General features: G+C 50.9%; 1 protein-coding gene across 1 annotated transcript in view; it reads left to right on the top strand.

The window, feature by feature from the left end:
• LRIG1 (leucine rich repeats and immunoglobulin like domains 1) overlaps nt 1-22,135 on the top strand; it is a 114,844-nt gene that overhangs the window by 90,967 nt on the left and 1,742 nt on the right. Inside the window, exons 10-18 of the mRNA XM_049640857.1 lie at nt 4,505-4,576; nt 5,416-5,487; nt 9,537-9,700; nt 17,105-17,425; nt 18,727-19,008; nt 19,556-19,975; nt 20,348-20,473; nt 21,079-21,225; nt 21,814-22,098. Coding sequence (XP_049496814.1) covers nt 4,505-4,576; nt 5,416-5,487; nt 9,537-9,700; nt 17,105-17,425; nt 18,727-19,008; nt 19,556-19,975; nt 20,348-20,473; nt 21,079-21,225; nt 21,814-22,098 — 1,889 coding nt within the window. The remainder of the gene's footprint in view (nt 1-4,504; nt 4,577-5,415; nt 5,488-9,536; nt 9,701-17,104; nt 17,426-18,726; nt 19,009-19,555; nt 19,976-20,347; nt 20,474-21,078; nt 21,226-21,813; nt 22,099-22,135) is intronic.

Here is a 22,135-nt window from a genome sequence, read left to right as displayed (position 1 = left end):
CGGGGGTGGGGTGGATGTCTTTCTGTAGAGGTGGTTTTGAAAAGTGTGGTTTTTCACACCATTTATACTCAGTTCTGAGTAAGATTAGCTCTCTTGGCTGTCTCGGGATGCTCGCTCTTCTCCAGCATGTCTCTGTCTTCCTTTCTCTTCCCTAAAAAAACGCTCTCTCCTCCCCGCCTCCTAGTCAGTTTGCCCGGCAAGCGCTGGGACGGGACAGCAGCTGTGCCCCTGGGGCGGAGGCCTTGCTCTCCGGGGCCTGCCTGGCCAGGTGTGAGTGTGTGCACAGGGGGCGGGGGCGGGTGTGGACGTGTCTCCAGAGGCTCTGCCCTGCAGGGGCAGGGGTGCCTGTGCCGGGACTCCTGGTTCTGCAGAGTCCAGCCTGATGCTGCCGCCTCTTCCCCTGTGTTCTCTCGTCCTTTTACCTGCCGGACCAGGGTCAGCAGCTCTGCCTGAGATCCTAAGTCCGCGGGCCTCCCTTGCTCTGTGCTGTTTGACACAGGCTCCCGGAAGGCAGCGCGGGTTCCGCACCAACCCGGTCCTGAGACTCCAGGGACCTTGTTGAAATACTATACCTCCAGCCTCCTCCCCCCCGCCCCCGCCCCAGCCTCACTGACCAAAATTGTGGGGCTGGCAGGTTTCAAAATAAAGGGAGGACACACACAGTTGGGGGAATGGGGATAGTAGTTGCTTAATCTGATTAAATATGTATAGTCGTTTAGGCGGAACGGTACTGTGGTTACATCGCAAGAGAAAAAAAGAATCCTCTTCCCGGATGGAAAAACAAATGCTGTGATGCCCGTGACTCGGGTTCCCGTTCAGCCCGTGGGGCTGGGGAAGGGGCAGCGGACAGAGGTGAAGTAGTGCCAGCACCCCTGGGTGACGAAGCAGGCACCCGTGGGGGTCGCGATGCTCCCCCACCTGCCTGTGGTGTGCGGTGTCCTCCCCGGGAAAGGGGAGGAAAGGAAAGCCCACGCTTCGCCGTGATCGTGGCGCGTAGCTTGGGTAAAAACCACTCCCCTGGGTGTATGGAAGGTGTTGAGTAAACGGTTAACAGCAGAGCGAAGGAAGAGACCGGTGCTGCTTGGCTCTCCTCCCGGCCCACCTCCCCCACGCGCTGCCCGGACGCTCTCTTGCGTGGCCCTGGCTGGGAAATGTGGCCCTCACACCTCCCTGCCTTACTGAGCAGCCCGGTGGCAAGCGGTCGGGATCCATTAGAAAAGGGCAGCGTGTGAGCACAGGGAAGGGCTGCCTCTCGAGAGCGGTCACGTCACGTGGACTCATTCACGCGGTGGGGCTGTGGTCAGTGCTGGGTCCCTTGGACCTGGTGGGGCCCGCCTTTGAAGCCCTTGGGGTCAGGTCTTCAGGGACCTGAGAATGGGAAGGGAGAAAGTCTTGCCTTCACCCATTCGAGGACCCAGGGTCCTTCCTGTCACGGAAGAGGCCAGATCTAAATTAAAATCTTTGCTGAGAAGGGAACACGGGAGCAGCAGAGCCTTAAAAGGCTTCCCTGGGCAGCTGTGGTGGGTGCTGTCCTGCCCGTAATGTTTCCGCCTGCTGAACACGGCCATGTGGACAGCTCTTCAAACGGGAGCTTCCTGGCAGGGCAAGTGTTACCTGCTCACCTGTGGTCAGTATGCTCACCTCCCACTGGGGTCCCCATCATCATGTTGGTGGAAGACCTCCTGGGAAGTGTGCACAGCGTCCTAGTATGTGAGGAGGGAGGGAGGCTTTCTGGAACACAGATTAGCAGAAAGGAGCAGTTAATCACGTGTGTACGAGGGGTGATGTGAGTGCCTGCCCCGTGGTTCCAGCTCTTTCCATGGCTTTCTTCGGGGTGGGGCCGTGACGTGCGCGAAGGGAAGTGTTAGAGGAAACCTGGAATTGGACCACGAGGCCAAGCCTCTCCCGTGAGGTGGGCCTGGGTGGGTGCTGCCCCCCAGCCTGGGCAAGATCACCCTCCCCCATGTGTTCACAGAGCAGTGGCAGGGCTCACGGAGTGCTGTTCAGTGTCTCAGGTGGAGGAGAGGTGGGGAGGTGAACGTGAGCTGGACCAGGCCTCCCCTGGCGTCTGCCGGGCGGTGTTAGCAAGAGCTGAAAGGCCTTGGGGAGCACTAGAGATGCACGAAGGAGTGGACGGCTGACTTCCAGGGTCACTGTCCGCGCCGAGGCAGGGGTGTGAGGCACATCGGCCCTGCGGTCCCTTCTCTGGGAGCCCCTGATCTGGGACAGTGGAGTCTCAGCTGCCCGCTGTCGTGTGGACAGAATGAGCACCACCCGGCCCTCGGTCCTGGCCATCCGTTCTGCGCATGGCTTCCTTTATTGAAACTGTCCCAGTCTGCCAGCTTAAGCCCCAGCCCCCAGATGTCCGCCTAGAGAAAGTAAGGGGCTATTTTAATCCCGCAGCAGGATGATTAGCCCCTACGTAATTGAGAATTTGTTTTATTGCTATTGTTACCATTAGAAATAACAGTCTGCCCTCATTGTAAAAGAGGTCAGTGTGACTAATACGTAATGCATGAAATAAAGCACAGCTTTTTCCTGGATCTGGTTTACAGGAGATTTCACTAAACAGTTAATACATTTTACTAGGGCCTGGAGCACAGTGACCCGGCCTGGGGGATCTGAGTGAGTGAGAAGTTGGCAGGCTCTTGCAGATACTTGGGTTTGGTGCCGTGTGCTGGTGTTTGCTGGGCTAGTTGTGTGGTTAGGGGAAGAGAGTTAGTGTGGCCGCCGGACTTCTGCGTGTTTGGGCTGTGTGTTTGAGGATCAAAGCTTCAGATGGAGAGAGAGTGGAAATACGCAGATTGCCTCAGAGAGAAGGAGCAGTCAGAGGGGTCTTGGACCGTTCCATCTTCCCTGAGGCAGGAGGTGCTGGCTTTGTCCGAAGGCTGCAGGCTCCGAGAGGAGGGGTCTGTTCCTGATCAAGTGGGGGTACCCGGGAGCTCCTGTGGTTGCCCTGCAGGTTCCCCTCAGGCTTTCGGTGCCCTGGAGGGCAGTGGGGCGGGGCGGGGAGCACCTCCTGTGGTTTGTGGCACTGGCCTGGTCTGTCTGCACATGACCCCATCTTCCTGAAGGCGGCATCCTGGGGTTTGTGTAGGTGGTGCCGGGAGCCCTATGCGGGGGGGGGGGGGGGGGGGGGGGGGGGGGGGGGGAGTGCCGCCTGGGCCACCCTGCCATCTTTGGTTTTCTTCGAGGCTCCTGTTGCTTTCCTGGCCCTTTTCAGGGAGGGGCTGGTACTTGATGTTTTCCCTCGGGGGACCCCATCTTAACACGGGTCTAGGTGGGATCCCAGACGAGACTGCTGCTCTCCAGAGGCTGTCTGCAGTGCCCTCTTACGAAGCCCCCTCCCAGAGCCGGTGAGATGTGGCAGGAGTTGGCTCCCAGCATTCCCCGTTCCTGACTAGCCCTTTAGGTAGTCTGGCTAGACGTCACGTTGAAGAGCCCACGTGTCTGTCAGCATGACTTTCAGGGGCTCACAGCTGCCCGCACCTACAGGAGGTAGAGGGAGTGCCCCGGTCGGCTGTTGTCAGAGGAGGGAAAACTGGAACACGGATGCTTTTCGTTCCCAGTGTCCAGGCATTCTGGGTGCCCCCCCCCAACCCCTCATCCCCCAAACAGACTGCCCTTTGGCTTATGTAGCCCAGTGGAGGAAGCCTTCATTTCTTCCATGTGCACTGCAGGGGACGAGAATTTGGTTTCTGAGAAAACTCTTAGGAGTTGCCGATGAAGTTGTGATTGCAAGTGCCGGGAAGTAGGAGCCCTTTCTCATGGGTAGGCGGTGCACGGGTCTGGGTATTAGATAACCTCGGAGGTTGACCTTTTAGGACGCGTCTGCGATTGAAAGAACCTTGGGCCCATGGGCATCATTTAAGATCTGGGCTCTTGCTAAGAGGCCACAGCGCCAGGGCATGCCCTACACACCCCGAGTGGCCTTCTCAGAGGTGGGGGTGCAGCTCCCTGTGGCCACGTCCTGGCTGTTCGGGTATGTCTCAGTGCAAGTCGCTGGGGAGCCGTCTTGATGGGGGCCGGTTTTCCTGCCCTCTTCTTGCCTGCTCGGGGAACCTTCACCCCCACTTTTCAGAAGAGGGTGGCGGATTTTAGTTCCAGTTTTCATTACGTTCCATGACTCTGCTTCCTCTCATGGGAACAGTGATGAGTCCCCTCCTTCTCACGAGGCCCTTGGGTCCTTGGGCACAGCCCGGGCTGGACGAGGGGATTTCCACAAACATCGCAAGGAGCCTTTTCAGGCGAGATGGTGCATCCTGTCATCACGTTAAATTCTCATAAAGATCAAAGCATTTCATTTCAGAAGGGCAAGGCCTGCATACTTCGGACCCGTAGTCTCCACGTAGGTCAGATTTCCACCTGCCCCTCACTGGACAGACTTATCATATGGCACTGGCCTAACTATGTGTTCTCTTTCTCCCGTTCCTCCCTTGTCTCTTCCCATCCGGTTCTGCGTTTTGTTTTTTCCCTGTCTCTGGATGATGTTTGGAAATGGCAGAACTCTGTTTGGAAACAAGATCAAGTCCGTGGCTAAGAGAGCCTTCTCGGGGCTGGAGGGCCTGGAGCACCTGTGAGTATCTCACCAGACCTTCCCTGACCCACAGGCCTGCCAAATGCGGCTGCCGGGGAAGTCTGCTAGCAATTTAATCACATCTTTGTAAACTGAGAAACAGCCTATTTGGAAACGCCAGCTGCTTCCTTCTCGTTATAAGTCAGCTTCAACTTTGGCCTTTATTTTGCCTATGCCAGGAACAGTTAGAGAACACATGGCCGGTCGGTGAGTTCCTAACGAATGCGGCTGCCGACTGGATGGATACCCTCCCCCGTCCCCTAACCCTGTCTCCCCCTGGCGCTGGCTCCTCCACAGGCCCCGGCCTCCCCTTCACCTCTGTGAGGGCGCGCGTTCCTGGCGCAGGCTCCCGGCCCCACTGAAGCGGCTTCACGGGGCCGGGCACACGCTGGGCTCAGCCGGGAGGTGTTCTGGCCTGGTTGTCTCTGAGAGCCCGGGAGGACGAGGGTGATGCCAGCCCGGACACATTTGTGTGGTCACCATCGAGGGCAGATGCCTCTAGTGCTTGATTCTTAGTCTCTTTGGCCTTGGTATCAAGGTGGACCTGAATTCTCTTGATAAAGCTTTGCTTGTTGACTTGCTGAGCCGGCCTCACCGTTAGCTTTGCTGCTGCCCTTCAGGCTGGCTTGGTTCCAAGGTTGTTCCGTGTGCTTGTGCCAGTGTCTGGGAGGTGACAGCCACTTAAGTGGACTTGGGACACGGGGTCTGGGTGGTACGGCCAGCACACTGGGGAAACCGGGACTCTCCCGGAAGCCACCTGAGCCTCTTGGCTCAAACAGGTGGCTGACCTGAAGGGCGCCCAGAGTGTGTGTCCGTACGTGAAGAGTGTTCTTTTGCAGGAACCTCGGAGAGAATGCAGTCAGATCTGTCCAGTCTGATGCCTTTGTGAAGATGAAGAATCTCAAAGAGCTGTAAGTACCCGGGGTTCCAGGGTCCTGGTTAATAGGACTAGAGAATTTGGAGTCAGAAACACCTTGATTCTATGATGTGTCAATATGTGTAACAGATGGGGCTGTTAGCATTTGTGTGTAAGCTGTCTTTTAGAAAAGCAATGCCCCCTGGGGGCTTATTCTGGATCAGGGTCAGCACACCGTTTCTTCTTTTTTTTTTTTTAACATTTATTTATTTTTGAGACAGAGAGAGACAGAGCATGAACGGGAGAGGGTCAGAGAGAAGGAGACACAGAATCTGAAACAGGCCCCAGGCTCCGAGCTGTCGGCACAGAGCCCGACGCGGGGCTTGAACTCACAGACCGCGAGATCATGACCCGAGCCGAAGTCGGCCGCTCAACCGACTGAGCCACCCAGGCGCCCCTCAGCACACCTTTTCTTAAAGGGTCGGGCACGACCTATTTCTTAAATAGGTGGGCATGGCTGTGTGCCAATCAGTTCTTATTTATTAAAAAACAGGCTGGCAGGGCAGGCTGTAGCTTACTGACTGCTGCTCTAGGTGATGTGACATGAACTTTCTTCTAGAAAATGGGCGATCATCCCTGAAATGATGTCAGGGCAAGTTTTCATCATTTAGGTCTGCCTAAAATGGAGGACCTATACTGAGAGTGGCTTCTTTGCCGGGTTTGGTGGCCTGTGAGTGAGGCAGAGATATCTGGGGGGTGGTCACAGGTGACTGTGGACTAGTGATGTGGCTCCCAGCCCACATCTGTTCCGAGGCCCCCACAGCGGTTCATAGGTGGTGGTGCCGCCACCATAGATGTTCACCATGGGCCCCCGGGTCACGGGGTTGGAAGAGCTCGCCTGTGCCCTAGTCTCTGGCAGAGGAGCTCATCAGGGTGTGCAGGTAGCAACACCCAAGCTTCCTTTCTTCTTCCTGTGCATTAATCTGATTCTGCTGCCGCAAAGTCTAGCTGTAATACTAGTCCCTGAAAGATGTGGCTTTTGGTTCTCAGAAGTGCTGACGGAGGGTAGACGACAGAGGACGGCCATCTGTGCATCCTGAACTCATCCTCATTCCTGAGGCCACTCTTGGTGGCCTTTGGGAGAAGTGGGAGAGTAGGGAGGCGCAGTCCCCATACTTTAAAAGCAAAGCAGGCCCCTGGTGATACTCCTCTGGGTGAGGAGAGAGGAGGTCTTTTAGGCACCTGCCTCATGACATTTACTTAGCTGTGAGATTCAGGCCTGTTGAGTAGAACTGCTTTCTCCAGAGGGTCACGGTCTTAGAATGGTTAAGTGTTCACTGTGCATTTCTTTCAACTTCTCTGTGTTTGCAACTTTTCAAATATAATGTTGGAAGTAATCTCATTAGATGGGAAGAGGGTATAAGAGAAAGAGGGAAGGACAGGGAGAGAAGACTGCTTCTCCTTAACAATTGAGGTTTTCTGAGATACTTTCCTAGTTGGGAAGGACTGGACCCTTCTAGGCAACTGGGACCCTCCACCACACCCCACCCCCAAAATCTGCTTCGGCGTGGTTCTGGAGGCTCAGCCTTGGCCCCTGCCTGGGTTTCCTGTCGCTCGCTGCACGTACCCAGCCGTGGCTGGCCCTGGGCCCAGTCCTCTGCTGGGAGAAACGGTTAATTCCACTTGGTCATTTTCTTCCTCCGTCTGATCAAGGCAGGTTGTACCGTGCACTTAGTCATGCTCTGGGTAAATTTCCACAAGCGATGATTAGAAACACACTTTGAGTTGGAATCATGAAAATGCACCGTAAGCCAGCAGAGTGATGGGACGGCCGGAGGCGGGAGTCGTGGAGAGCCGCACCCCTGAGCAGCTGACCAGCAGGAAGAGTAGCGGAAATCTGCAAAGCCCCGGGGTTGCTGGCAATTTCTGGTCCAGCCTTTCAACCTCACCTTTGTCCTTAAAGCCATGTGTGCATGTGGAGGGAGGTCAGGGGGTCAGTGTCCTCACTGTCTTGTTGGTCCTGACTCGCTCTTCAGGAAAGCTATCTCTACACCCTGAGTACCTCTTTCTGAGGTCTGGTCTCCTCTGTGTCAGGTGGGCCTCGTTGTGGGACAGGTAGGACATCTTCAAGCCAGCCAGGCCTACACTCGTGGTGTAAGGAGTAACCCTTCCCACACACATCTGTGACCAAGGATCACTGTCAACTTGGCCTTCCTTAGTTTGCTCCTGTGACCATCCTCCACACAAGTGCCTGAAGCCTCACAGCGATAGCCCAGCGTCTTCCTCTAGAGTCTACTCAGGCTTTCCTGCTGCCGACCCAGAAAGGGGCAGTCGCGCCCAACACTGGCTTGATGGGGAGCTCGTGACAGCGCTTCTGACAGAATTCCTGTCCCTCTGTCACTGAAGCTCAGTGTGTGGTACCTGGCGGCAGCCGGTCCACCCGCCACCACAGCCGACCCGGAGTAGCCCCCCAGGTACTGGGCCGGAACCGGCCACTTCTCAGGCTCAGCTGGCGGAGCCCTCATGCTACCTGGGTAACTCCACAGTACGACAGCCCTCCGGGAGATAGCTCTAAGCACGCAGCTACCTGCCTGTCAAATAAAAATACAAAAATTAAAAAATTAAGGGTAGAAGCCAAATGCTGACCTTTAAAGGTCTGATGTGGGCAGACATCCCAGTTAGCATGGCTTTGAGATCAATTATTTCAGTCTTTGAAAAAGCACTTTCCAAAAGTAATTTTAATAAGATGGCTAATCTGGTAACCATGAGGAACAGGAAGGAAGAGCAGATTTCTGAGGGAAATGGTGGGTGGTGGAGGCTATTGCTAGGATCCTGGCCCATGCGATGCTTGTGGAATTTTTTTTTTTTTAACGTATTTTTTTTGAGAGAGAGAGAGACAGAGTGTGAGTAGGGGAGGGGCAGAGAGAGAGGGAGACACAGAATCAGAAGCAGGCGCCAGGCTCTGAGCTGTCAGCACAGAGCCCGACGCGGGGCTCGAACTCACGGACCGTGAGATCATGACCTGAGCCGAAGTCAAACACTTAACCAGCTGAGCTACCCGGGTGTCCCTTGTGGAATATCTAAGTACACTTCAGCACCCCTTCTGTCACCGTGTACTTTGTACCTTGTACCAGAGGCGGTTCATGACCGGGGAGCCCGCGTGCCTTCACCCTTGCCATGCGCTGACCTCTGTTAGCTCACAGCCTTGAGGTCTCTTCCAGGAACAGGGCAGCTAGACTCTTCGGTTGACTTATCTTCGAGTGACTCCTCAGGAAGGAATGTCCGCCGAGATGGTGATTCCGATTTCTGTTTAAAAAGCTGATCCTCAGTTGCTGAGAAATGAAAAAGAAAATATTCTCTGTTTTGGTTGGAGCCTCACAAAACCAGTGTTGCATTCTCATGCTCCCTGGGCAGTGGCAATTAACTAACAAGCACTATTTAGGGAGCGGAGCCGAATTCTGCCGGCCTCCTGAGCGGTGCTGTAGAGATCCACAAACCAGAGGGGGCCACGTTGGCAGGGCTTACGTCTGGACGTAAGAAAACATGGAGCTTGGCCAAATGAAAACTAACAGCAATATAGAAAAACAGCCCTCCTCAGGACCTGAGAGTCGAGAGCTGAGTTGCAGATGAATCTGGAAGCTCCACATAGCTTATCAGGAGGGTGGGAAAAAGCACAGAGGGCACAGTGCTCCTCAGCTCTGTCGGGTGGACAGAGTCTGGAGGAGGTCAGATGGTGCCCCCAGGGTCACACAGGAGCAGTGTGTGCCCGTCTTGGGACACGTGTGAACTGCGGGCTGTTGGTATGCCGTGGGGTTGTTGAGGCTGGCGGTGTCCACATCACCCGGGAGCTTGTCAGAAGTGCCGCATCTTGGGTTCCACCCCCAGCCTTCTGAGCCAGAGCATCGTTTTATCAAAATCTCCAGGTAGATTATATGTGCTGCTCTGGGTCACTGAAGAGGAACGGAGAAAAATCTCTTCCCTTCCCAGATGGCTGGTGTTGAGGACAGAAGCCGATCAGCGGTGACTGGGGGAGGAGTCTGTGTGCCGAGGGAATATCCCTTTCTGGAGGTCACACCTCACGTGTCCCTTTTGTTTCCCTTTCAGCCACATCAGCAGTGATAGCTTCCTGTGCGACTGCCAGCTGAAGTGGCTGCCCCCGTGGTTACTGGGCCGGATGCTGCAGCCCTTCGTGACAGCCACCTGTGCCCACCCGGAATCCCTGAAGGGCCAGAGCATTTTCTCTGTGCCGCCGGAGAGTTTCGTGTGTGGTAAGGCCGTCCCTGTGATTTTCTTTCCTGAAGGGCGGGGAGGCCAGGAGGAAGTCCTCATTATGGGAGTGATTTTTGTGATCAGAGTCAACCCCAATCCGTGGTTCCCACTCAGCTGCTGGATGCAAGTTCTTTCCCGCTGAAACCACACGTGGTACTTACTGTGGAGTCGCCTCATTATGTGGTTCCTGGAGTGCATGCATTTAATGAGAAGGGAGCAGGACTTGGTTCGGTTACAAATCAGAAGAACCGGTTACTGGACGAAAGTTGTGTCATCTCAAGACGGCTCTGGTGCCTGGGTTTAGCTGTGAATTTACTCCGTGTCTGAGGCTGGGGTTTTAATGTGTGTTTTTTTCCAGCCCCAAGAATGGAAGGTTAAATACAGGAAGAACAAGTCTCAGGAGAACAGTTAGTGTCGTAAAAATAATTCCTTGTTGTTGACTTGCACTCTCGCTGTTTCTCCAAACCACTGAAATCTGCACTTGTAGCTATGAGCTCTCTTCTCCTTCTGACTGTTGGAGCGTGGGTCTTGCCATCTTTTGGACCGGGGGTGGTCGCGATCCGGGTTTGGTTGCAAACGGTACAGAAGATGCTGAACGACTGGAGGCTGTGCACACGCTGTGTGCCATACGCCACACTCACGTGGAAATGCGCAGCCTCGTGGTCAGTAAGACGTGGTCAGAGAATGAGACGGATCTTGGAGGGTTTCCGGTCTCTGCTTTAAGCAGGAGCGAGGGTGGGCTTCCCGGGCGTGACCGGAACTCCTGTGAGTGCCTCCTGCCTTCTGTCCTCCCCGGTCTGCCCCTGTGCCCTGGGTGTGGCTGATGATCCTAACCAGGAGCTCCCGGAGCAGTGCGGGCAACCCTGTGGTCCACTTCTCCAGCCTCCTCCTTGGGCACGGCAAGAGCCAGTGTGCCTGCTGACGTCAGGATACAAGTGCCCCCTTCCATCATCCACCCACCACCACCTCTGCCAGCAGGCTCGCCCTCCTTTGTGCCGATCCGGTCCAGCGAGAAGCCTTAAAAGCATCCGGTGTTTTCTTAGTGGTCAGTCTTCTGGGAACGTCCGTGCACGATGTCGGGCTCTGCACGCCTCGTGTTCCAAGTAGCACATGATGACTGTGCCGTCCATTGTTCATCACGTACCTGGGCCCTGACCATTAATTTGTTAACTAGCTGCCCTGAAGTGGGGCTTCCTGCGCCTTCCTCCCTTTTCCTGTCACAGGGCATAATCTTGCCCTTTGGATGAGCAGATGTGACCTGCTGTGCCCAGCCTCCGGCCGGTGGCCCTGGCACGTCCCGTGGCAGTTCACGCTCGTTAGCCCACCTCCACATGGCAGCGCAGGATGCCAAACCCGTCGTCACGTAAGAATGGGCATCAGGAAAACACTTGGCAGGAGATCGAAGTTTTAAGCTGTGTGGGAGTCTCCACCTCCTTTTTTATAAAAGGAAAAATAGAACCGGTCGCACCCACCAGCATCGCTAGAATCAAAAAGTCAGGCAACAACAAGTGTCGGTGAGGAGGGTGGAGTCTGAACCCTCCTACAGTGCTGGTGGGAGTGCACCGTGGTGCAGCCCCTTTGGAAAAGTTGGAAAATTTCTCAGACAATTAAACATAGTTAAGCTGTGACCCACTCCCAGCTATATGCTGGGGAGAAACAAAAATAGATCTACATAAAACCTGGCCACAAATGCTCGTGGCAGCATTACTCGTAACAGCCAAAGAGTGGAAATAACCCAAATGCTCACCACTCCTGGAGTGGATAAATAAAACGTGGTAGAGCCAGGCGCTGGGATATCATCAGGCCATAAACACCAATTGTTCGCACAACAGATGAACCTTGAAACATTTGAAGTGAAAGAAGCCCGTCACACAGGACCATACACTGTATGATTCCATCCATATGACATGTCCAGAATGAATGAATGTAATGTCCAGAATAGGATCCCATCTAAGGGCCACTCCAGGGGTGGTAGGAGGGTGAATGACTACTGGTGGCTTAGAGTGGAGGGAGAAAGGATGATAGCTGAAAGGTAGGGAGTTTCTTTTTAGGGAGATTAAATTACTTTCAGGGACTGTGATGAAGGTTGTATCATTTACTTACTGTAACATGCACCTGTTTCAGGTGTACCAGTCAGTAGTGTTTAGAGTATTGGGAAGCTGTGTGACCCTCACTACCACCTAATTTTAGAACATTTTCATCATCCGTAAAACAAACTCCATGTTCACAGCAGTCACTGCACTGTCCCCTGTCCCTGAGGACCTTCATATAAATGGAATCCTATAATAATGGTCTTTTGTGACTCGGTTTTTTTTTAACCTAGCAGAATGTGTTACTAGGCATTCATTATTTTTTTTAATGCAATATGACATTGTATGGATATACACGTATTTAGCTGTTCATTAGGTGATGGACATTTCGGTTGTTTGGATTTCTTGGTAATTCTAAATAATTCTGTGAACGTTCATATATAAGTGTTTGTGAATTCTCTTGCGTGGTTCTTAGGAATGTCATTGTGGGTCATACAGGAACTGTTCAACTTTTTGAACACTTGCCAGACTGTCTTCATCAGTAGCCGCACCACTGCCTATTCCCAGTAACAGTGAATGAATGCATCCTGCATCTGTATTGAAATCATTTAATTCTAGTAGTTTTTCACTGAATTGCTTAGGATTTTTATATTTGATCGTTATGTTATTTGCAAAAAGACACTTGTACTTCGTCCTTTCCAGTCTCGATAGCTTCTTTGTTTTTTCTTTTTTTCTTGCCTAATTGCCCTGGGTAGAGCCTCCAGTGTTGGCTAGAAGTGGTGAGGGCAGACTTCCTTGTCTTTCCTGATTTGGGCAAAAGCATTCAGTCCTTCACTGTTGGATATGGTATTAGTTGTAAGTTTTCCGTAGATGACCTTTACCTGGTTGAGGAATTCCCCTTCTATTTCTAACTTGTTGTGTATTTCTTTTATGATAGGGTGTTGAATTTTGTCAAATGCTTTTTTCTGCATCTATTGAAGGATAATGTGCCCCCCCCCCTTCATTGATACGGTACATTGATTTTTGGGTGTTAAACCAACCTTGCATTCCTGGGATAAATCCAACTTGGTCGTGGTGTATAATCCTTTTTATATGTTGTGGGATTTGCTTTGCCGGTATATTGGTAGAAGATTTTTGCATCTCGGGTGTATAGTTGGGTTTCTGATTTTGTTGTCTGGGAATATTTGACTCATACAGTGGAGTGAGATGTTCACTCATCTATTTTTTGCAAGAATTTCTGAAGGATTAGTGATAATTATTCTTTAAATTTGGGGAAAAATTTGTCAGTGTAGCCATTTGGTCTGGCTTTTTGTTTGTGGGAAGTTTTTAAATTATTAAAAAAAAATTTTTTTTAATGTTTATTTTTGAGAGAGAGAGAAAGAGAGACAGAGTGCAAACAGGGGAGGGCAGAGAGAGAGAAAGAGAGAGAGAGGGAGACACAGAATCCGAAGCAGGCTCCAGGCTCTGAGCTGTCAGCATAGAGCCCGATGCAGGACTTGAAATCACAAACCATGAGATAATGACCTGAGCCGAAGTCAGATGCTTAACCAACTGAGCCAGCCAGGCACACCAAAATTATCCTATTTCTTTACTTGTTAACGTCTATTCAGATTTTGTTTCTTCTTGAGTCAGTGTTGGTAATTTTTCTTTTTTAGAATTTGTGCATCTATCAGCTTATTTGATTTGTTGCCATACAAATTATTCATAGTATTCCCGTTTGCTGCTGTGAGGTTAGTTGGTAAGTTTTGTTCCTAATTTTAGTATTTGGTGTCTTCTCCCCACCTCCCCATTCTGCTAGTCTACAGATTTTTCAATTTCATTAGTATTTTCAAAGAACTAACTTTTCATTGATTTTTCCCCCCTTTTTTCTCTTATTTCTGCTCTATAATTATTTCTTCTGCTTGGTTTGGGGATAGCTTGTTTTTCCGATTTCTTAATGAGGAAGGTGCGGTTATTAATTTGAGGTCTTCCTTAATGTAGACAGCTCTCCATCTCTCCTATAAGCACTGTTGTAGCTGCAACATTTAAGTTTTTGTATCTATGTTTTCATTTTCACTCATTTCAAAGTATTTTCTAATTTCCTTTATGAGTTCTTCTTTGACTTACAGAAGTTGTTTAATTTCCACAAATTAGACTCCCAGTGTTGCTTTTGATAGTGATTTCTGGCTTCATTCCACTGTCATTGAAGACACTGGGTAGGATTTCTCTTTTTTCATGTACTGAAATTTGTTTTTCAGCATAACATATGGTCTCTGTTCGAGGATATTCCAGGTGTGCTTGAAATTAATGTTTATTCTGCTCTTGTGGGGGTGGAAAATTCTAGGACTATTTGGCTTATAGTGTTATTCAAGTCTTGTACTTTTTTGTTGATCATCTGCCTAGTGGTTCTAACCATCATTGAACACGGAGTATTGAATTCTACAAACTTATTGTTGCACTGTCCATTTCTTCAGTTTTGTTAGTTTTTGCTTCATGTTTTGTGGAGCTCTGTTAGGTTCATATATGTTTATAATGTTTATGTCTTCCTGATGGATTGTTTTACATTATAAAAAGTTACTTTGTCTCTAGTAACCATTTTTGTCTTTTTTTTTTTTTTTAACATTTATTTATTTTTGAGACAGAGAGAGAGAGAGCGCATGAACAGGGGAGGGTCAGAGAAAGAGGGAGACACAGAATCTGAAACAGGCTCCAGGCTCTGAGCCGTCAGCACAGAGCCCGACACGGGGCTCAAACCCACAGACCACAAGATCATGACCTGAGCCGAAGTCGGCTGCTTAACCGACTAAGCCACCCAGGCACCCCACCATTTCTGCCTTAAAGTCTATTTTATCTGACATCAGTGTGGACACTGTAGCTCTCTTGATATATGTGACTTTGAATCTAAAGTGTGTCTCTTAGAGATAGTGAATGGCTCGGTCATGGGTTTTTATCCATTTTGGTAATCCCTGCCTTTTTTGATTTTTTTTTTTAATGGTTCCTGTGGGGATTATAATTAACACCTTAAAACAATCTAGTTCAGATTAATAACTTTAGTAGTATGCAAAATTTTGCTCCTCCTAAGCTCCATTTGTGGAATTCCTCCTTTGTGTTACTGTTTTCATATAAATTACATCTTTATGCATTATAAGCCTGATCAACACTTTTTGATTATTGCTCTTTGTAGTTGCCTTCTAAATCAGGAAGAGAAGAATGTTACAAAAATACACTTAGACCATCCTTGCATACTGACCTGTGTGTTTACTTTTAATGGTGTGTTTTATTTCTTTGTGTGGATTTCAGTTACTGTTGTGTCTTTTCATTTCAGCCTGAAGGATTCCCTTTAGTATTTCTTGTAGGACAGGTCTGGTAGCAGTGATTTCCAGTGGGTGATTTGTCTGTAAATCTGAGAGTGATTTAATTTCTCCCTCACTTGAGAAGGTTAGTTTTGCTGGATACAGAATTCTTAGTTGACAGTCTGTTTCAGGACTTTGAGTATGCCTTCCTACTGCCTTCCATGGTTTCTGATGAGAAATCAGCTGTCATGTCATTGAGGATTCCTTCTGTGTGATGGGTTGCAGCTCTTGTGTTTCTTTCAAGATTCATTTGTCTTTGACTTCTGAAAGTGTGACTGAAGCTTCCAGGTGAGGGCTTTGAGTTTATTTGGGTTCTTTGAGCTTCTTGGATGTGTAGATGCCTATTTATCAAGTTTGGGAAGTCTGGGGCTATTATTTCTAGAAATGCCTTGTTTTTGTTTCTTCTCCTTCTTAGATTCCCATTATTTTTACGTTGTTACACTTGACGCTGTCCCACTGGTCTCTGTGAATGTCCATTATCCTTCATTTTTTTTTTGTTTGTTTGTTTCTTAGATTGGATGGTCTCAATTTCACCAATTCTGCCTGCTCACGGGCTACTGAGCCCCTCGAGTGAATTTTTCATTTCAGTTATACTTTTAACCTCCAAAATTTACATTTTGTTTACTTCTATAATTTCTAGTTGTTTATTGGTGTTCTTTGGTGGGAAAGTATTCACATACTGTCCTTTAACTTTTTTCGACATGATTTCCTTTCGTTCTTTGAACATATTTATAAAGCCACTTTAAGGTCTTTAAAAGTCCAAGATCTGCGCTTCCTTCAGCTTCCACTGACTGCTTTTTTTCCTGTTTATCTAGTTTTATAGTTTTTTGTTGGAAACTGAGTCTTTAAAATAATGTGGCAACTCTGGGCATCAGATTCCCTCTCTGTCTTCCCCTTGGTTTGTTGTTGTTCTCTGTGTTACTACAATTTCTGGACAAATACTTGAAAGTCTGTTGGATGCCACCAGTAACCAGTAGCCCTGGTTAGCTACTACCTGGACAGACAGTCCTTAGATCACTTCAGAAAGTCTCCCATCCTTTGTCCAGCATCCATGTTGTGTGCCGGGGGGTGTGCCACCACTTCTTGTTTGTGCTGATCCCTAATCACAGGTAAGAAATTAGGATCCTCTCAGGCCTTTCTTGGGCAAGCATACGGTGCTGCACATGCATGTGGCCTTCTACGTCCTCAGGAATACGGTAGACCTTTTCAAAGCCCACCATCAACATTTCACGCACTGCTTTTCCTTTTTAGTTTTTCAGCCAGTGTCTTGTTGGCTCCAACTCAAAGTGCTTCATCGGTGCCTGCTGACTATTTTCATCAAATGGAAGCCCAGGGGGAGGGCTTCCCAGCTCAGCAAACTACATCAGATCCGATCATGCCAGCCCAGAGGATGGGGCTTTTGGGCGGGGGGTGGTGGGGGCTCCAAACCTACTTTGCCCCTCTCAGTGGTTGCTATGCTGTTGGGTTTTAAGGCTAGGGGAGAGAGGGATGGGACTTAAGTTAGAATGCCACAAAGCTCACTTTTCTTCCTGAGATTCAGACGTGTTCTTGAGTCTGTCCTTCATGGGCTGTTACAGCCTTTGGTTATTTTCCAGAATTCTGAAACTGTTGATTACAACCATTTTTGCTAGTGTTCTCCCTACATTAAAGAAGTGCAGTTTTGGAAGAGCTCTTCTCACATTCTGGAAGTGCTTTCTCCCCCATTCCTTTGGAGTAAAGTTTATGGTAAGGTCTGTGCAGTCATGGCGGGTGGTTCCTGTCTGTTAGTGTGTTTTGTGTTAAGGTAAGCAAGTGAAGCCAAGTGTAGTATTCTCGTGGAAACTCCTAAAATCGATGCTTTTGGTACACGAGTAATAGTAGATGCGTTGTAATCAAGGAATGTGGTCACAGAGGTGATCACTGCTCATGGGTTTAGAACTGGATAAAGCCAGATATCCATGGATTTTCCTGGCCTTTACAGTGTGGGAGGCTGTGCAGGGACACTGAAAGATGAGGTCCCCGTGTGTCCTGAGAGCCTTAAATTTGGTTCTTCTCTCCCCAGACGACCTACCAAAGCCACAGATCATCACCCAGCCAGAGCCCACCATGGCCGTGGTCGGCAAGGACATCCGCTTCACGTGCTCGGCAGCCAGCAGCAGCAGCTCCCCGATGACCTTCGCCTGGAAGAAGGACAACGAGGTCCTGGCCAATGCCGACATGGAGAACTTTGCCCACGTGCGCGCGCAGGATGGGGTGGTGATGGAGTACACCACCATCCTGCACCTGCGCCGTGTCACTTTTGGGCACGAGGGCCGCTATCAGTGTGTCATCACCAACCACTTCGGCTCCACCTACTCGCACAAGGCCAGGCTCGTTGTGAATGGTGAGGAAGTGCTCTTTGCCCCGGTGTAAGAGTCCTGCACATCCACACAGGAAGGATGCAGATGGGAGACGCCTAAGGTTCACTGGGATATTACTGTCCAGTCGGCCCCAGAGCATGTTTTATAGATTGAAGTTATTCTCAGTGAATTGTCTGTTTTGGTTTTGGTGACTTTTTTATCCGGTTGCTAAGTGACACGAAGGGCCCCATCCTTGCATTTTTATACATTTGTTCTCTACCACCCATGATGTTTGGTGTCCAGGTTCCAAGTGTATGCCGATTGTGGGGAAGCTCCTGCCCTCTTGAGTAGATGGCCACGGAGCCTGTGGACTGCCAGCCCGATAGGATGGCCCTGGGGTGTCTGATGAGGAGTTTTTACTCTGTAACCAGCTTTAGAGCCTATCAAGCTGGCTTTTTTCAGGGCTTATTTCAGGGCTATTGTTGCAGTGAGTTTAGGGCAGAAGAAGAGAAGTTAATAGCTAGAGTAGTTAGGCACCGCCCCCCCAAAGTAACCTGGTAAGCTTTTCCTGATTATTAAGCCTCCAGTTAAAAAGTGCTGGAACCACTGTCTTTTAAGCCCTCACAGACCACAGGAAAACACATTCTTTACCCACTGTGGCCTGTTGTCTTGGCTTATTCTGAAGGAGTCTTCTTTATCAAAAACTCAGTGAACTGTTAGACTTTTCCACCAAAGTAACCTCGATGGGAACGGCAGCGATGCCTGGCGTGTGGCTGGATGTTTCCCCGTGTCAGGGAAGTCTTGGCCGAAATAAGCTGGTGTATACTTGAGCTCGCGTGGGTGCAGTACTGTGGCCCCAACACCAAGTCTCCACCACAGGTGTCTTTGGGAGGGACATGCCGTCCTGTCGCTCTGCCCAGGGTGAGGGCATGTCACTCTCCCTGTCGTAATCGTGTCTTGCTGGAGCAGATCATTTGTATTTCCCAGGCTCTGTTCTGGTGCTTAATTAAGGCAGTCATGTGTCAGACCCTAGTATTTACCGAGTGTCCCCGCATCGACAGCCATGTGAGAAACAAAAGGCAAAACGCTTCATGAAGTCTTCATTTGAGGGGACGACAGCCAGGCTCAGGTGAACAAGGGCGGCCCAAGGGAAGGGAGAGGCGGGCAGTTTGGGGAAGCCTGCTGCTCAAAGATGGTGCGAGTGGTTCGAAGCAGACATTGGCACGAAGGGTGCCCAGGGGACATGCAAACACAGAGCAGGAGGTCTTCTTGGCAGAGGGTCGTCCTGGCCTTTGCATCCGGCTTTCCCAAGACGCGAGCCTGACCGTACATATGTATTTTGCAGTGTTGCCATCATTCACCAAAATACCCCACGACATCGCCATCCGGACGGGCACGATGGCCCGCCTTGAGTGTGCCGCCACCGGCCACCCCAACCCCCAGATCGCTTGGCAGAAGGACGGAGGCACTGATTTCCCCGCTGCTCGCGAACGACGCATGCACGTCATGCCCGATGACGACGTGTTTTTCATCACGGACGTGAAAATAGATGACATGGGGGTTTATAGCTGCACCGCCCAGAACTCGGCCGGCACCGTTTCAGCCAATGCCACTCTGACAGTCTTAGGTCCGACCGCTCATATGCTGAGTACATAAGTGCACGTGGGTGTGGGTGTGGAAGAGGGGCCTCAAGTGCCAGACACCTAGAGGCCAGGTTCTCCGAGGGTGGAGCCTGCGGTGTGGAGCGGAGTGTGGTGTGCTGGTTCTGTTGGTTTCAAATTTTGAGTTGCTTTCTAATATTCTCTTCAAGTGGTTTTGTTATTTTTCTGTTTTTTTGTTTAAGATCCACAGTGAATTAGAGTAGAGGGCTTTGATATGGAACATTCTAGAACTGTCCTTACGCTGGCTGGGTGTGGCCTGCTTTAGAAGCAGAAGTGTGGCACAGGGCAGGTGGGGGACAGTAGGGGCTCCTGTGGCTCAAGGTTACTTCCCCTCCTTGTGGGAGCCACCCCCCACAATGGGAAAGATTTAGTTACTCTGGTAGGTCTTCTGAAAAGCTTGCCAGTCTGATAACGATCTCCTAGGGCATTTCATTGACATGCTGGACTGTTCTTTGCCCAGAAGACAAGGCAGGCCCGTAGAATAACCGGAAGGCTTCCTCTAACTTCCTGCAGAAACCCCGTCCTTGGTGGTGCCTCTGGAAGACCGTGTGGTGTCCATGGGAGAAACGGTGGCTCTCCAGTGCAAGGCGACCGGGAGCCCTGCGCCCCGCATCACCTGGTTCAAGGGGAACCGCCCTCTGAGCCTCACCGAACGCCACCACTTCACCCCCGGCAACCAGCTGCTGGTGGTTCAGAATGTGGTGGTGGAGGACGCGGGCCAGTACACCTGCGAGATGTCCAATGCACTGGGCACAGAGCGTGCCCACAGCCAGCTGAGCATCTTGCCCACTCCTGGCTGCAGGAAGGATGGGACCACCGTGGGCATCTTCACCATTGCTGTGGTGTGCAGTATTGTCCTGACGTCCCTGGTCTGGGTGTGCATCATCTACCAGACCAGGAAGAAGAGTGAGGAATACAGTGTCACCAACACAGGTTAGCCACTGCTGACTGAGTTTATTTTCAGGGCAGGAGAAAAGCAGGGATCGCTGTGGAGGAGGCCGGGTCCAGAGGCACCCCATTGCATGGTGGCCATGTGGTGGCTTGTTGCTGCAGTGACCTGATGGTGTTGTGGTTCTCTTGGCATCATTGCTCTCTCTGGTGGCCTCAGGCCTCCGATTGCCACACTGTTTTTACACCCAGGTGGAAAGGAAGGCTAAGCTGGGCCCTGCAGACAGTCTCTCTGCACAGCCTGGGCGGCTGCTGGTGGCCATGCTGTGTCTGGGCTTGATACTGAACAAGTATTTCATTCCTTATCACCACGAAGGATTGGGACACCTAGTATCTGACTGTCCTGTCTCCTCGCAGATGAAACCATTGTGCCAGCAGATGTTCCAAGCTACCTGTCTTCTCAGGGGACTCTTTCTGACCGACAGGAAACTGTGATCAGGACTGAGGGTGGCCATCAGGCCAACGGGCACATCGAGAGCAACGGTAAGGACTCCAAGCCTGATGTGATCTTGTCCTTAGGAGCTGGAGGTGGCCTCTGGCCCCTTCCCGGGGCAGGTGTGTGGCCTTAGGTTGAGCACAGCTGACCTAGAAGGCTGGCAGACTCCAGCCTTCTGTTAAATCTTTGTTGGCTCTTCCCTGTGCAAGTTTTGCAGGGTTTTAAAAGTCCAGACCGCAGGAGGTTGCTTTAGAAGGGGCTCAGGATCTCCTAGTCGGGATAGGGTAGGATTGAAAGAAGAGGTCCAACAGGACATTACAGGGCCTGAAACCAACCCATTGGGGAAGGGCCCGCCCAGGCCTGCACTGTAGTCCAGTCCCTGCTACTAGAATGCTCTGCCAGGCGAGCCTCCTCCACAGGGGAGACTGTTGGGGACAAGTTTATTCTTAGAATTGCTCACCACCATGGCTCTGCACACTGGAAGGCCTGACTGCTGGGAAGCCTGTTACAAAATGTTTCTTGCTGGTCTGCCCAGGCACCTACCTCAACAACATTGTAAGAAGGACTATTCTGGTAGCCTTGCCCATTGTTCTCCTAAAGCTGACTGTGAAAAGGTAAGTCCGGCATTTCTAACTGTGGGAATCTACTACAGGTGTGTGTCCAAGAGACACAAGCCTCTTTTCAGAGGTGGACACTCATGGCATGACGTGCAGGCAGCCCAAGCCCTGTGCTGGTTATAACAAGGAGCCCTGGGCCGTGACTGAGAAAGCCCAGCGGAGACCTGGCCCACAGAAGATGGGTAAGAGATGCTTTTATCCGGAATAGTCTTTGGTTCTTAAAATTTGGGTTGACTTGTTCATTAAATGAAAGGGAAAGAGGAATTAATGGTCTTAGAATTTGGTATTCAGTGTGTAAACAGGAAGCTGTGGTCTGGCTCTCATAATTCTAGAGTAGGAGGTGTCTTACATCAATCTGTGGTATGGTGATCCTGGGCTTGAAGTTTCCAGATTTACGAGCAATTTAAGTAAAGGGCATGGCCCAAATTGAAGAACCTTTTCACCAGGGTATTTCTGATCAAGGTGCCTCCTGCCCCTACATGGTATGTCATTCCATGGGGTTTCTTTCTCTGAGCAGAACAGTAGGGCCACTCGCTCTGATACAGAAATTAATCTGAAATGTTGAAACGTGGAGGACCCCACTCTTCGTTAATGGCTTCCTGTTTGCCCAGTCCTTTTTCTGTGACCATAATTGGGAGAGAGCAGACTTCCACAGCGTTGGTCTAAGCAGGGCTGCAGCCTCACAGCAGGGGACTTCAGCTCCCTCTCCTGTGTGGGGACACACACTTCTGTGGCCATGTCTCTAACCCGGCTCTGGCTTGGCCCTGCAGAGCACAGCGGCCCGGTTGTGTGCGGTGACTACACCACTGACCCGGACAGCAGTTGCAAGGAACAGGCATCCCGTCCTCAGCCTGTGCCCAGAGACCATACACAGGCAGGTACGCTAAGCGGCCCGGAGCCCAGTCAGAGTGACCGAGAACATTCTCCGCACCATCTGACCGGTGGGACTGTTGACGGGTCCCGCGCCGACTGCAGGGGGTCCCTCTACCCCAGTAACCATGACAGAATGCCAGCCTCCTTGAAGAAAAAGCCCACAGCACCTCTGGATGGAAAAGGTAGATGTTCAGTGTCTTCCAGGGAGTTCCCGGCAGG

The sequence above is a fragment of the Panthera uncia genome, chromosome A2, assembly GCF_023721935.1.
Source record: "Panthera uncia isolate 11264 chromosome A2, Puncia_PCG_1.0, whole genome shotgun sequence".
NCBI lineage: Eukaryota > Metazoa > Chordata > Mammalia > Carnivora > Felidae > Panthera > Panthera uncia.
Note: the sequence above shows the minus strand (reverse complement) of the source record. Positions and strands in the feature narration are given on the sequence as shown.